Source organism: Drosophila miranda, chromosome XR (genome assembly GCF_003369915.1).
Source record: "Drosophila miranda strain MSH22 chromosome XR, D.miranda_PacBio2.1, whole genome shotgun sequence".
Classification (NCBI taxonomy): domain Eukaryota; kingdom Metazoa; phylum Arthropoda; class Insecta; order Diptera; family Drosophilidae; genus Drosophila; species Drosophila miranda.
The window spans coordinates 15,232,510-15,245,255 of NC_046674.1; the positions used below are offsets into that span (position 1 = coordinate 15,232,510).

A 12,746-nucleotide genomic window follows, 5' to 3' on the forward strand; every position below is an offset into this window, starting at 1 on the left:
AATCGTTCCTGTCCATGATCGGAAATCATATTCCTCGACTTTGATATTCCATTTAATATTACTATCTAGCTAAGACGCTCAGACCTGAAGACATACTTTTATCCGATTGATTAATCACTTTTCTACCTAATTGGCTAATCTGAAGTACTCTTTTTAATTAGATTGTGTCTAAAATAAGGTTTAAACAAAAAAGTTCAAAGCAGAAAGCATCCCACCCAACAGCTGTCGATACTATCGCCTGGATTGTACAGTTGAGCGCCTAAGTTTGAATGTGAATGATTGACAAGGATATAAGTGGAATCCATTTGAATAAATGATGCAGGGAAGCACGATTGGAAAGAGCCACAATTAAAAAAACATGCGTATGGAAGTTTCTGTTAAATAAACCTTTAAAAATGCAATTTAATAGATTGATGAAATTGATGAAATATACCATTTTATAGCGAAAATAGATTCACTAATCGGATAAAGTTATGTGGGCACGGCTAATGTTCTATATAGCTAGTAATATTCAACGGAATATCAAAAACGAGGAATATCTAATATAGAACTTGAATTCGTCAGTATATTTACGGTATATTTTGGTTTATTTTGGTCGGACGATAAATCCGCGGTCACATTGGTTCTCTGCCGGTTTGCTTGTGTTTGAAAAAAGTTAAATATTGAATATAAATATAAGTGACTGCAAATAGTTGCAAAGATGTCGCACTTTAGTAGCACCCGCGTAAGCTCCTTCAACGAATGTTTCCTCAACGAGAACGAGCAGGATCCCAATGCCGTGCTCATGGAGCTCGACAAGGGCCTCCGGAGCGCTAAGCAGGGAATCCAATGCGAGTCCATTGTGCGGTTCCCGCGTCTCTTCGAGAAGTATCCATTTCCCATTCTGATCAACTCGTCGTTCATCAAGCTGGCGGAGTTCTTTGTGAGTGGCTCGAATCTATTGCGATTCTGGGTACTCCGTGTCTGCCAGCAGAGCGAAAACCACCTGGACAAGATCCTCAACATCGACAACTTTGTGCGTCGCATCTTTATGGTGATGCACTCGAACGATCCTGTGGCACGCGCCCTGCTCTTGCGCACCCTGGGCGCCGTCTCCCGCGTGATCCCCGAGAAGCAACAAGTGCACCATGCTATACGTCGTGCCCTTGACAGCCACGACACCGTGGAGGTGGAGGCTGCCATCTATGCCAGCAGCTGCTTTGCCGCCCAGTCCAGCTCCTTCGCCATCAGCATGTGCGCCAAGATATCGGACATGATCGAGTCACTGCAGGTGCCAGTGCCCATGAAGCTGTTGCTCATCCCAGTGCTGCGGCACATGCATCACGATGCCAATACCGCCGCACTGGTTAACAAACTCTGCATGGATCTGCTGCCCAAGTATCCCGCGCAGAGTTTTGTGGTGGCCATCATCGATACCCTCACACAACTATCCTCCCGCACCTTGGTGGGCGTTCCCGGGCAGCTCGAGGTGCTGCTGGACTTTATGCAAGATTTGCGGACGCCGGTTCGCATCCAGGTGCTGCGCTCCTTCAACGAACTAGCCGGAAAGAAGAGTGTCCACGCTTGGCCCAAGCCTGCCCTTGAGGCTCTGATTAGTAAGTTTGAGACCTGCATCAATTCACACGAGCAGTTTCTCTTCCTTTCGATTCTCGTCAAGTTGAGCGAGTGTCCGCTCACGTGCCAACAGCTGCTGCGGGAGCATCGGGTCGCCCTGCTCCGACTCTGCATCCAGAGCATGAGCAAGCTGGACGACTATACGACGGCCACTCAGGCTATGGCGGTTCTCTCAGTTCTGGCGGCGTTCGCCACTGAGCAGGAGAGCCAAGTAGATGATATCCTGCATACTGTAAGTCTTCACATCGAAGGCCTGCTCCTGTGCACGGCCAGGAGAGCCGACTGTCTACGTCACTTGCGACGTGTGCTGGCATATGGCATAAGGATTAGCCAGGCGAATGCTGAATTTGGGGCGACATTCATTGAGATAGTCAGCAATACCCTGGGTGACAATGTCGTCTATCCCCAAGCCAATGCGGAGCTCATATGCGAGGCTCTGGTGCGTATCTGCGAGCATTTCCAGCTCCGTAAATATGCATTTACAACATCCGAGGGACTGGAGGAAGGTGACGACAATGCCATGGACACCGACGAACCGTCGCCACCAAAGGTAGAATGCAGGAAATGTATGAGGAGCATTCACTAATTCTATCCACTTTTAGGTTAATCCCATGCTAGCCAGAATGCCGATTATTTTGCACAAACTGAACAAGCTGATCGACTCGGAGGATGCTGAGCAACACTTGCGCACGATTGAAATCCTCAGTGTCCTGGTATTTCAGACCACAATGGGGTGCTATCTGCCCCTGAAGGTGGTGCAATGCTTCGAGAAGTGCCTGGATAAGCTCAATTGCTGGACATTGTACAAGATTGCACGAAGCGCGAGTCGTTATGGGCATCACTATGTGGCCGCGCACATTTACACGAGCATTTCAGAGATCGTGATAAACGACCAAATGCACTACTTCCTCGTCACGCTCTCGCAGATCTCGCAGGCAGAGTGTATCCTAAATTATGGCCTGGACTACGCCCACATGAGGGACAACTATGCTCCGACGGCGGCGCCAGAGCCGTTGATACCGCTGATGAAACGGCTGGAGGCAGCCTGCAACCTCTACCAGATGGCGCGAGTCAGTCTGCGAGCCTGCTCCTCGATCCAGTATGCGATCTCCTTTCCGCAGGAGTACCTCAAGATCCGAGCACAGTTCCTGCAGACCCTGCACTTGGCCGTGACCGTAAAGAATGCCCAGGTCATTGTACCACCGCCGGCAATTGCTGGCAGCTTGGCCCAGAACTCGAGGGACTATTTGCAAAAGTTTGGACACGTCACAAATCAGCTGCGAAAGTTGGTAAAGTCCTTGAAGGCCTGCGAGGAGACGCATGCCCGTCTCTATAAGTCGTCTTTTGATGCGGACAACGTGACGCTGGAGTTCTTGGAAGTGGCAGAGTTTCAGTGTGGACTCCTTGCCCACATCATCGAGTCAATTTGTTACGCCACGCCACCAGAGCCACCAGTCTTCCTGACCACCGGCGAGCACCCGGAGACCCGATTCTTTGCCGCCAGCTGCAGGCGCATGGAGCTGATGCATAAGAACCTCCCCGAGGAGTTGCCCAACGCCAAGACCATCAGCAACCGCCATCTGGACGTGATTGTTGCTCAAATCGAGATAATTACCAAAACACCGCTCTGCCTGCCGCGCTATTTCTTCCAGATTCTCCAGTCTACGCAGATAAAACTGTCGGTTAGCCCACAGCCACGTAGTGCCACCGAACCCGTCAACGTTCAGTCGGGCAGTAATCTGGTGATTAAGGTCGAGGGAGTCCTGCAACAGGCTGGCTCAAAACAGGTCAAGCACTTCCGGCGTGTGGAGTCCGTGCAGTTGAGCCTTACGTCCCAGCTGGTAACGCCGCCACCACGTTCCGGTAGCGAGCTGCAGAAGACCGGCACAAGTGATACCGTCACCCTGAACCAGATCGTCAAGCCGCAACGCGACTTTCTCTCCGGCAGCTTTCTGCTGCCCATATCGAGCGGTGGTCACTTCCAGGTGACGCTGGAAACGTTCGTTGTCGATGAGCATGGCACTATTTGGTGCACTGGCCCCAAATCTTCCATGATGGTACGTGTCCTGGAGGATCCCTCAAAACCTACAGCACCAACGCCTAGCACTTCTCAGGCAGTAGGTCAGGCGAGAAGGTTTTAGATGTACATATTTAGAAATTGGTTAAAATGTTTGTTATAATTAAAAGCTTAATGCTTTAAATGCTCTATCAGATTGAAAATAATTTTCAACGTATTTATTAAAATAAATGCTATCTCCGACAGACCTTGCTAGGCGCGCATCTTTTAAAATAACCAAAGCAAGTGCTGTTGAACTGTGAATACAGTAAGAGCTTGCGTTGGAATCCCATAAGTATAGGGGAAAGATATTGTGCTGTTTTTTGCATCCAAAGATAAAGGATAGGGTGGACCTACAAGAGTAATTATTATTATTATAATTGGTATTATTTTCGGCGGTTTAACTCAAGTTGTTATCCAGTTTCAACAAAGGTTGTAGGTGGGCTAAGTTCGGTTTTTCATCATACGAGTCGCTATATTGTTGTTGAGGAACCAAAACTGAGGCAAAAAAAATCAAAGTAAGTATATAAATTAACCCAGTCAAGTAAAAAATAGATTCATTAATTATATAAAATTATGTGGGCAGGTTTGAGAGATCTGGATAGCTAGTAATCTTCAACGGATTATCAAAATCGAGGAATATGTATAATAGAACTTATATTCTTTAGTATATTTACGGTATATTTTTAAAATAAGGTGGTATATTTCTGCGGGTCGGACCGTATATTTTATTTATAAGTCCGCGGTCACACTGCTGTTTTGTTTTTGTTAATTCTTTTTGTCGAATAAAATATACGAAATGGAGCATTTCTTCAGGATATGCGGCATTTGACCAGGCAGACACCATCAGCGGCATGCCACAGAAGCGCATCAGAACGATTTGGTTATCTTTATAACGGAGATTCAGATGGTTGCCAGCAAGCAATAGAATCGGCAGAGAGCAAGTGGTTCAGTTCTCCCCGAAGACGAATGTAAATTTTAATTAAAATCAATTAGGCGCACACCCAAAAACACGCACCAATCCAATCCATCCGTATGCCTCTTTAGAGAGCTCCCATATAGCACAAAACTCTACGTTGGACGAAATTCCGCGCTTAACCTGTTCAGTCGGTGGTCGTGGTCGTGACGGTGGTGCAACCAATGGACATAATTGGTCTAATTGGACAGAGCAGCAGCAGCATCGGAGCACCCCCAGTTACAATAGGATGGCACAATTTACACTGTGAGTATAAGTATGGATGACGGTGCACAGTAACATCGGTGCCGTCCCTAAATGGGGTCGCTTTACGCAGCCCATAGCCGACAGCGCAAGAATCAGATTACTTTGGTGTTGTTGCGCTCTGTGGCGGCACGGCTTCCGTCGAATGGAGCTTTGTTTATCTATTGACGGGACGCCGCACCGCACCACCACTCGTCGCAGTATTATGCAAGGGAAATCGACGACCCGACCGTCTACTCAGCACTAATACATATATCATAAAATTAAAAACCATTTTTTTTGTGGTTTTTGGTATTTGAAACGGGGCTCGATCAGCTACAACAAACATAATGCGCCGCCCAGCAACGACATTACACGCGTCGACTGCGATCATGTGCCCCTGTGCTCCGCCAACGACGTACAGCTAAGATTCCTGGTGCCCGATGACCTGACTGAGGTGAGTTGCCAAAGTGTTTGCAAAATTTTCGAATCCAATCTTTCCATTGAGCCTGACTTAAAGAATAATAATCCTTCTGTGTTATCATTCCATCCCTCTCCCGCTGGGCGTTGCAGGTGCGGCAACTGTGCCAAGAATGGTTTCCAATCGACTATCCACTCTCATGGTATGAGGATATTACCTCAAGCACGCGCTTCTTTGCGCTGGCAGCTGTATATAATCTGGCCATAATTGGTTTAATTGTTGCCGAAATCAAACCGTATCGAAATGTCAATAAGGAGGTAATAGCCAATATGAGTGATAGTGATGAATTGTACACCAGGCTGAGCGGTTTTCCAATGCAGGACAAGGGCATATTGCCCGACTCGATGGGTCGGACCGCGGACGTGGGCTACATTTTGTCCCTGGGCGTGCATCGGTCGCATCGACGCAATGGGATTGGCTCGCTGCTGCTGGATGCCCTAATGAACCACCTGACGACGGTCGAACGGCACTCGGTGAAGGCAATCTTCCTGCACACGCTGACCACTAACCAACCTGCCATATTTTTCTATGAAAAGCGAAGGTAGGTAGAGCAGAGCTGTCGTGTGCGTGTTCTCCGCTTATTAACGCCTTGCCCTATTTTAGATTCACGCTACACTCGTTCCTGCCCTACTACTACAACATACGGGGCAAGGGCAAGGACGGCTTCACCTACGTGAACTACATAAACGGAGGCCATCCACCTTGGACACTACTATATCCTTTTTCAAAATGCTTTTACTGTATTGCTTGTTTGATTTGTATGTTTATGGTTTCCCTCTACTTTTGGTTGCCCTCTTAACTCTTGCCGCACAGATCACATCAAGCACTACGCCACCAAGGTGCGTCACACCAGCACCCTCTGTGTGTGGATGGCTTCCCGTGTGCAGCAGGTGGTGCGTTGGTTCTACCACAAGCTGCTGATGCGATTTAACTTCATTGAATGAGGCAAGACAGGACCAAGGACTGACTGCAACGCGACTGGACAACCACAAAAGGCATTCTTCCGCGTCACAAACAAAACAAACACTTTCAATTCTGATTCTGCGTCAGCATAATCGGGCATAGCATTCATTATGTTATGTCATTCTGCTGAGCATGTTGAGCATATATACACATATATAATTGCACACAATCGCACACACCCACACACACACACACACCGCCCCCATACAATACAATACACCTTCATTATAAATGTTAGGCAATATGCAGGTATGCAGATCATTTCGTTTTTATACAAAATAGAATAACAAAAAAGAGAGAAGAACTAAAAAACAACTAGAGAAAGGAGCTTGAGTTGAAAGATGTAAAGATAATTTTATATGTGTATTATTACGTTTTAAATGATATTTGTTCAATGCTGTAAATAGTCTTATAATGTTTAAATGCTGCTGTAACCGTTTGCCCATGGCGCGCAAGTGATTTTGATACTTTCTGTTTTGGACATATTCCATATACTATTTAATGTGTGTATGTATGTTTCTTTGTACGTTTTACTATTATTATTATTTTTTTTTTGGTTAGTTCCACGCACAAGACAGTCATTTAGTTTAGCGAAAACCAACAACAAAGATGCTCATGCTTTAATGCTTAAATTATGGAATCTGCACGAAAATAGCTTTGAACTGAGAACGAGAAGCGAATACTATATATGTAGCATCCAATCATAAACAAAACAACCCAACAACAACACAAAACCTATCAAAACTCTGTTCGCTGTTTCTATAGTATTTTGTAAAAGTATTTTAATGCAACTTGTTTCGCAGCTAATTCATATTATTTTAGGCACAATTTATTTAGCGAATTGTAATATTTTTAAATAAAAACTTGTAAAGTTATGAAATGAAAAATTTGTTCGGATAAAATTTATTTACATATATAAATGAATGTATATTTGAATCACCCGCCTGCAGCAGCAGTGCTGTAAAACAAGTGCCGCGGGTTTTAAAATACACTCCAAGATAACTTGGTAACTTGTAAGGAAAGAGAAAGAATATATATGTACACAAGGAGCATTTACATGCAGTAGTATTTTCCGCGGCTTAAATCAAGTTGTTCGCTTGTTTGAATAGAGGAGGTTTAAGTGGGCTAAGTTCTTTTTTTTGCGCCGGTACATTTCGAAAATTGTAGGGTATATTTGAATGACAATGTCCAAATTTGTCATACATTTCCCATTCAGGTGTCGCTTTCGATAGTTACATACCAATGTAGTTAGAATGTACCGAATGTGTAGTTATTGTGTAGTTTTTCACACTGGCGCTTCCATGGGGCTTGTCAACGTACACATTTCCCATTCAGGTGTCGCTTTTGATATTTACATACAAATGTAGTTAGAATGTAGCTAATGAGTAGTTATTGTGTAGTTACTATGTAATCAAAAAAATACTTTTCTGAATATTGGTGTTGACCTTTTTTGCTTAAACCTTATTTTATAAGCAATCCAATAATGATGAGTTCTTAAAATTAACTTTCCGTGTATAAATGTGATTAGATTATCAGATAAAACTATATTTTCATGGCTGAGAGTCCTAGCTAGCTAGTAATATTAAACGGAATCTCTAAATTGAGCAATATGAACGACTATCTTCTTTCGTTTGTTTTGTTTGACCTATTTCGCTACAAACTTTTTTTTTGGTTTGACCGATTTTGCTGAAACCTTTTTTAGACAAGATCCAATAAAAGCAAGTGTTTAAAATAAACCATTCAAGTAGAAAATAGGTTCATTAATTGGATAAAATTATGTGGGCAGGGCTGAGAGATCTATATAGCTGGTAATATTCGAAGGAATATCAAAAACGAGGAATTCGTACAACAGAACTAGAATTCGTCAGTATATTTACGGTATATTTTTAAAATGAGACCGTATATATTTATCAAAAAGTCTGCTGTCACACTGCCCAGCTAAACTACATATGTTCAATAGAACTTGAATTTGTCAGTATATTTACGGTATATTTTTAAAAGGAGACCGTATATTTCGGTATATTTCTGAGGGGCAGACCGTATTTTGCTTATCGAAAAGTCTGCTGTCCCACTGCCCAGCTATACTACATATGTACAATAGAACTTGAATTCGTCAGTATATTTACGGTATATTTTTAAAAGGAGACCGTATATTTCGATATATTTCTGAGGGACAGACCGTATTTCATATCGAAAAATCTGCTGTCACACTGCTCAGCTAAACTGTCACACACAACCAATCGTCTGATCGGGATATTTTAATTCGAAAACGGAATTGAAAAAATGTTCTCCAGAGCTGCCCTACTTACAGGTAAACCCCAAAAATAGTGCAGAATACCACAAAGCCCGCGACATAGTATAGTTTAATTGGTGTGTACATAACAAGCCGCTGCACGCGACCGTGAAAATTGTTACGGCACTGCAAAAACGACGGACATCGTGGTTTATGTAATCACCCTCGCAGTGCAAACGTAGAATTATGTATAGTTTTCGCAAACATTCTAGGAAGTGGTTATCAATAACTTATCTTCTGAAAATACTAATTGGTGTCAATCGTCTTGCAGTCCAGCGCCCATTGACCGTGGCCGCCACCCGGTCGGCTGCTGCCGCCGCTGGTCAGTCTGGCAGCGGATCCATCGAGCGCCGCCAGCGCCCCGAACATCCCGGCAAGGTGCGCCTGGGCTTCGTGCCAGAGGAATGGTTCCAGTTCTTCTACAACAAGACCGGTGTCACGGGTCCCTACACATTCGGCGTGGGTCTGATCACCTACCTGTGCTCCAAGGAAATCTACGTCATGGAGCACGAATACTACAGCGGCCTGTCGCTGGGCATCATGGCCATTATTGCTGTGAAGAAACTTGGCCCAGTGATTGCCAAGTGGGCTGATGGTGAGATCGATGTAAGTGCCAGACAATTAAACGTCAAACTCGGGTCAGGATCACTAATCAATAATTCACTGTAGAAAATCGAAAGCGAGTGGAAGGAGGGCCGCGAGGCCGAGCTCAAGGTTCTGTCCGATGCCATCGAGGCCGAGAAAAAGGAGCAATGGCGCGCCGATGGTGCCTTGCTCCTGATGGATGCCAAGAAGGAGAACATTGCATTGCAGTTGGAGGCCGCCTTCCGCGAGCGCGCCATGAACGTCTACTCCGAGGTCAAGCGTCGCTTGGACTACCAGGTGGAGTGCCGTCACGTTGAGCGTCGCCTTAACCAGAAGCACATGGTTAACTGGATCACCACCAATGTGCTGTCCAGCATCTCGCCCCAGCAGGAGAAGGAGACTCTCAACAAGTGCATTGCCGATCTGAGCGCCCTGGCCCTGCGCGTCAAGACCGCTTAAACGACTCGAGTTTTAGTTGCTAATTTGTACATTTAAACAAAGTCGATCGCCGGAAACAAACATTACAATGCCCGAACAATGATACATATATCTATTACACGCAATACATCCTCTGTGTCTGAAAACATTCTTTATGAAATTGTCGTTTAGTTCAAGAAATGGATGCTGTTTAAAATTAATATCTTTTTTTTCTGTGAATATGTAAGCATGTGTAAGCACATGTGTAGGCAATGTTGCGCTTATGTTTGGTATCAGTCTACTGCTGCACTGGCATCGTCTTCATCGAAGGCATCTGTGTCCTCCTGCTCCACCTCGAAATCGGCGTGAATCTTCTGGCGGCGTGCGGCCTGCAAATTCTGGATACAGTAATCCACCGCCGTGACGACGCAGAGAGGACGCTCTCCCTTGTAGTAGCCAGTGTTCTCCCGCAAATACGTCACCCTCTTGGAAGTCAGCCACTGTTGGAGCTCCACAAAGCAGGTGCACTGCCAGGGATTCCCCTCGATCGCAATGCGATTCAGACTGGGAAAGGTGTCGTTCAAAGCAACTAGAAAAGTGAGTTTGTTGTTGTCGATAAGTAGCTCCATGACGCTGCTCAGGCAGTCCATTACATCGGGGCCGATCTCTTCCAGCAAATTGTGACCCAGATGGAGTTTCTGCAGATGCCGCATGGGTGCAAACATGCGCACGTCCAGGGATCGCAGCTCATTGTGGCCCAGCGACAGGTACTCCAGGAAGGGTAGCGAGGAGAAGGCCAGCGGATGCAGGCGCTTCATACGATTGGCGTTCAGGTTGAGCTTGCGCAATCGCGTCAATGTGTTGCCCCCAAAGGCCTGCTCCTCGAAGTACTCCAGGCTGTTGCGCGACAGATCCAAAGTGTCCAGGTTGGCCAATGCCGCAAATGCTCCTGGCTTGATCTCCAGTATATCGTTGGACTGCAGATACAGCTTGCGCAGTGATCCAAGACCCACAAAGTGGCCGCTGCTCAGGCTGGCAATGCTATTCCTGGACAAATCCAACGCCTGCAGTCGAGGCAACACCCTGAATTGGTTGTCAAAGAGCAGTCGTATGTGGTTCCCAGCCAGATCCAGCTGCTGCAGATTCAGCACAAAGTTTTGGGCGGCTCCGAAGACACTGGGACGCAGGGCATCGAGTGCATTGTGCGAAAGGTTCAGCACTCGCAGCTGGTTGAGCGGCAGAAACGTTTCCTGGGCAATACAGGTCAATCGGTTGCCACTGAGCTGCAGCTCCAGCAGACCATGCAGACCACGAAAAGCACTTACATCCAACTAGAAAGAAGAGTTAATTCAGACAGCATGACTTGGGATCGAGTGTTAGTAATATTGTTTTCTCAGAACCCCCTGATATAGCTTTCCTCCCTCAAAAAGTAAGGCCTAGATCCCCTCTCCAGGCCAAGGGCCAACATGGGTAATTGACTAGATCAAAACCCCCAGCTAAATACACAAATGATTGTCGGATACGTTCGATTCGATGAGCAAACCCACCAGATTCTGCTGACTCACCTGTGCCAGGCGATTTTCGTGGAGCAACAGCTGCTGCAGTTGGGGGCAGACACCGAAGCTGACATTAACCAGTCGATTGTGGCTAAGATCCAGACGATTGAGCAGCGGTAAGTGGGGCAGCTCGCAGCCGGTGAGGGCATTGTGTGAGAAATTGGCATAAATCAATTTGCGCAGATTGCCGAGGACGTCCTTTGTGAGCAGCTCCAGGCGGTTGTGGCTGGCATCGAGGTGCTGCAGCGCTGACTCAACCGCAAAGTGGCTGCCATGGAGCTCGCCCAGACCGCAGCCGCTGATGTTTAAGTGCCGCAGATTGGGCAAAAGGGAGAAGCCCTGGGTGTGTAGATTCAGTTGTTGGACTGCAGATAGATCCAACTCGACCAGATTGGCCAAATACTCGACACTTGTGTCTGCAGGGGAAGCGGTGAGATGTTTGTGTGTGCGGGTCTACTAGTCATCATGAATCGCTTACCTGAGTCTAGGGCCAGTTCTGTGCGTTCATTTCTCACCGCCAATGAATGCCAGTTCTCGGCCCCCACATCAGACAGATCCTGCAGACTGGCTAATTCACGACACTCGAAGCTGCGCCAGGCCAGAGTCTGGCAGGGAAGAGCCCCGACCTGGGGGAAGCCCCTGCAGCAGAGCCACAGAGCGGACAAAACCCAATTGGCATTCACCAACATTCCTGCTCCACAGTTTGGCCACAACTGAAACCTCATTCAAGCGATGATAAGAACAACCGCAGAATGCAAATGGGAATGCAAATCCAGTTTACCCAGAGACAGAGTTCGGGGAGAGTCAAAGCCGGTTTGGCGCGTCATCGGCCCAGGGGCCGGACACTCCACAGCTGAGTGCCGCCTGCTGAGGAGGAGGATGAAAACCACACTATGTTTTGTTTATCTTTCTCTATTGATAGGTACTCTCTATAACTTTTTAATAGGCTTAGCAAGTGGTTTACATACAGTACGGTACGAGTATACAATATTGGGTTTACATAATACGTTTTTGGATAATTACTTTACGATTATATTATATTATATTATTGTGCTCTTGTACGAAAAACAAAAACAAAAAAATTGATTGTGTGTGTGTGTATTTTCTTTCCATTTTTGCTGCCGCATGCTGCGAGTGGTAATCATTGTTTATCATTAGGTCATAGTACATATAATACAAAATACAAGGAAGTTAAACCAGGAAAAACTCTCTAACTTATACTAAAACTTAGGCAACAAAATTAACAATAAGAAGTTGGTATCTATGTACTTCAATATCTGTTTAGGAGTATAAATCTATTATAATATATAGGTATGTATGTATTAAAAAAAATATATATATATATAGATTTGTAGGGTATATATTCCACTAATCGCACAGGTTTCTGTTTCTATATTTGTGCTTATAATCGTCTCGTTTAACTGGAGGCCAAGATTGGAAGTCAAAAACTAAGCCAGAATATCGATCTTAGTTTATATTGAAGCAAAGGATATACATACTACATATATATGGTTAATATTCAAGTATATTTCGGTGTATCCAAACTGCATTTCTAACTGCACTTCCAGAGCGTTTCCCATTTA

The 12,746-nt window shown here is 45.5% G+C and overlaps 4 protein-coding genes across 5 annotated transcripts; 3 read left to right on the forward strand and 1 right to left on the reverse strand.

Moving 5' to 3' along the window:
• The first annotated feature begins 605 nt into the window (after positions 1-605).
• Positions 606-3,837, forward strand: LOC108165333 (integrator complex subunit 7). Its single transcript, XM_033386822.1, has 2 exons — positions 606-2,164; positions 2,217-3,837. The coding sequence occupies exons 1-2, from the start codon at positions 701-703 to the stop codon at positions 3,753-3,755; spliced, it is 3,003 nt and encodes a 1,000-aa protein (XP_033242713.1). The 5' UTR covers positions 606-700; the 3' UTR covers positions 3,756-3,837.
• A 571-nt stretch (positions 3,838-4,408) lies between these two features.
• On the forward strand, positions 4,409-6,606 carry LOC108153230 (N-alpha-acetyltransferase 60). Of its 2 annotated transcripts, XM_017283065.2 has the most exons (6): positions 4,410-4,892; positions 5,205-5,325; positions 5,442-5,606; positions 5,670-5,890; positions 5,953-6,063; positions 6,161-6,606. In XM_017283065.2, the coding sequence occupies exons 1-6, from the start codon at positions 4,876-4,878 to the stop codon at positions 6,291-6,293; spliced, it is 768 nt and encodes a 255-aa protein (XP_017138554.1). In that variant the 5' UTR covers positions 4,410-4,875; the 3' UTR covers positions 6,294-6,606. The 2 variants fall into 2 exon arrangements, with proteins under 2 accessions (XP_017138552.1, XP_017138554.1); XM_017283063.2 differs by having other exon boundaries at positions 4,409-4,892; positions 5,442-5,890.
• A 1,905-nt stretch (positions 6,607-8,511) lies between these two features.
• LOC108152641 (ATP synthase subunit b, mitochondrial) lies at positions 8,512-9,774 on the forward strand. The gene is made up of 3 exons (XM_017282132.2): positions 8,512-8,623; positions 8,877-9,211; positions 9,275-9,774. Exons 1-3 carry the CDS (start codon positions 8,596-8,598, stop codon positions 9,647-9,649), a joined length of 738 nt encoding a protein of 245 aa, XP_017137621.1. The 5' UTR covers positions 8,512-8,595; the 3' UTR covers positions 9,650-9,774.
• On the reverse strand, positions 9,724-12,691 carry LOC108152640 (insulin-like growth factor-binding protein complex acid labile subunit). The gene is made up of 3 exons (XM_017282131.2): positions 11,642-12,691; positions 11,173-11,579; positions 9,724-10,938 (listed from the first exon to the last, which is right to left on the reverse strand). The coding sequence occupies exons 1-3, from the start codon at positions 11,886-11,888 to the stop codon at positions 9,901-9,903; spliced, it is 1,692 nt and encodes a 563-aa protein (XP_017137620.1). The 5' UTR covers positions 11,889-12,691; the 3' UTR covers positions 9,724-9,900.
• Positions 12,692-12,746: the final 55 nt, after the last annotated feature.

What these genes read in the sequence shown, in the direction of transcription:
- LOC108165333 (XM_033386822.1), top strand. Translation starts at nt 701, where the DNA reads ATGTCGCACTTTAGTAGCACCCGCGTAAGCTCCTTCAACGAATGTTTC. An exon ending in ACGAACCGTCGCCACCAAAG is followed by an intron (nt 2,165 to 2,216) that starts GTAGAATGCAGG and finishes ATCCACTTTTAG; the next exon opens with GTTAATCCCATGCTAGCCAG.
- LOC108153230 (XM_017283063.2), top strand. An exon ending in TTTTTCTATGAAAAGCGAAG is followed by an intron (nt 5,891 to 5,952) that starts GTAGGTAGAGCA and finishes GCCCTATTTTAG; the next exon opens with ATTCACGCTACACTCGTTCC. An exon ending in CATCCACCTTGGACACTACT is followed by an intron (nt 6,064 to 6,160) that starts ATATCCTTTTTC and finishes CTCTTGCCGCAC; the next exon opens with AGATCACATCAAGCACTACG.
- LOC108152641 (XM_017282132.2), top strand. Translation starts at nt 8,596, where the DNA reads ATGTTCTCCAGAGCTGCCCTACTTACAG. An exon ending in CAGAGCTGCCCTACTTACAG is followed by an intron (nt 8,624 to 8,876) that starts GTAAACCCCAAA and finishes ATCGTCTTGCAG; the next exon opens with TCCAGCGCCCATTGACCGTG. An exon ending in GGGCTGATGGTGAGATCGAT is followed by an intron (nt 9,212 to 9,274) that starts GTAAGTGCCAGA and finishes AATTCACTGTAG; the next exon opens with AAAATCGAAAGCGAGTGGAA.
- LOC108152640 (XM_017282131.2), bottom strand. Translation starts at nt 11,888, where the DNA reads ATGAGGTTTCAGTTGTGGCCAAACTGTGGAGCAGGAATGTTGGTGAAT. An exon ending in AGAACTGGCCCTAGACTCAG is followed by an intron (nt 11,580 to 11,641) that starts GTAAGCGATTCA and finishes CTTCCCCTGCAG; the next exon opens with ACACAAGTGTCGAGTATTTG. An exon ending in ACGAAAATCGCCTGGCACAG is followed by an intron (nt 10,939 to 11,172) that starts GTGAGTCAGCAG and finishes TCTTCTTTCTAG; the next exon opens with TTGGATGTAAGTGCTTTTCG.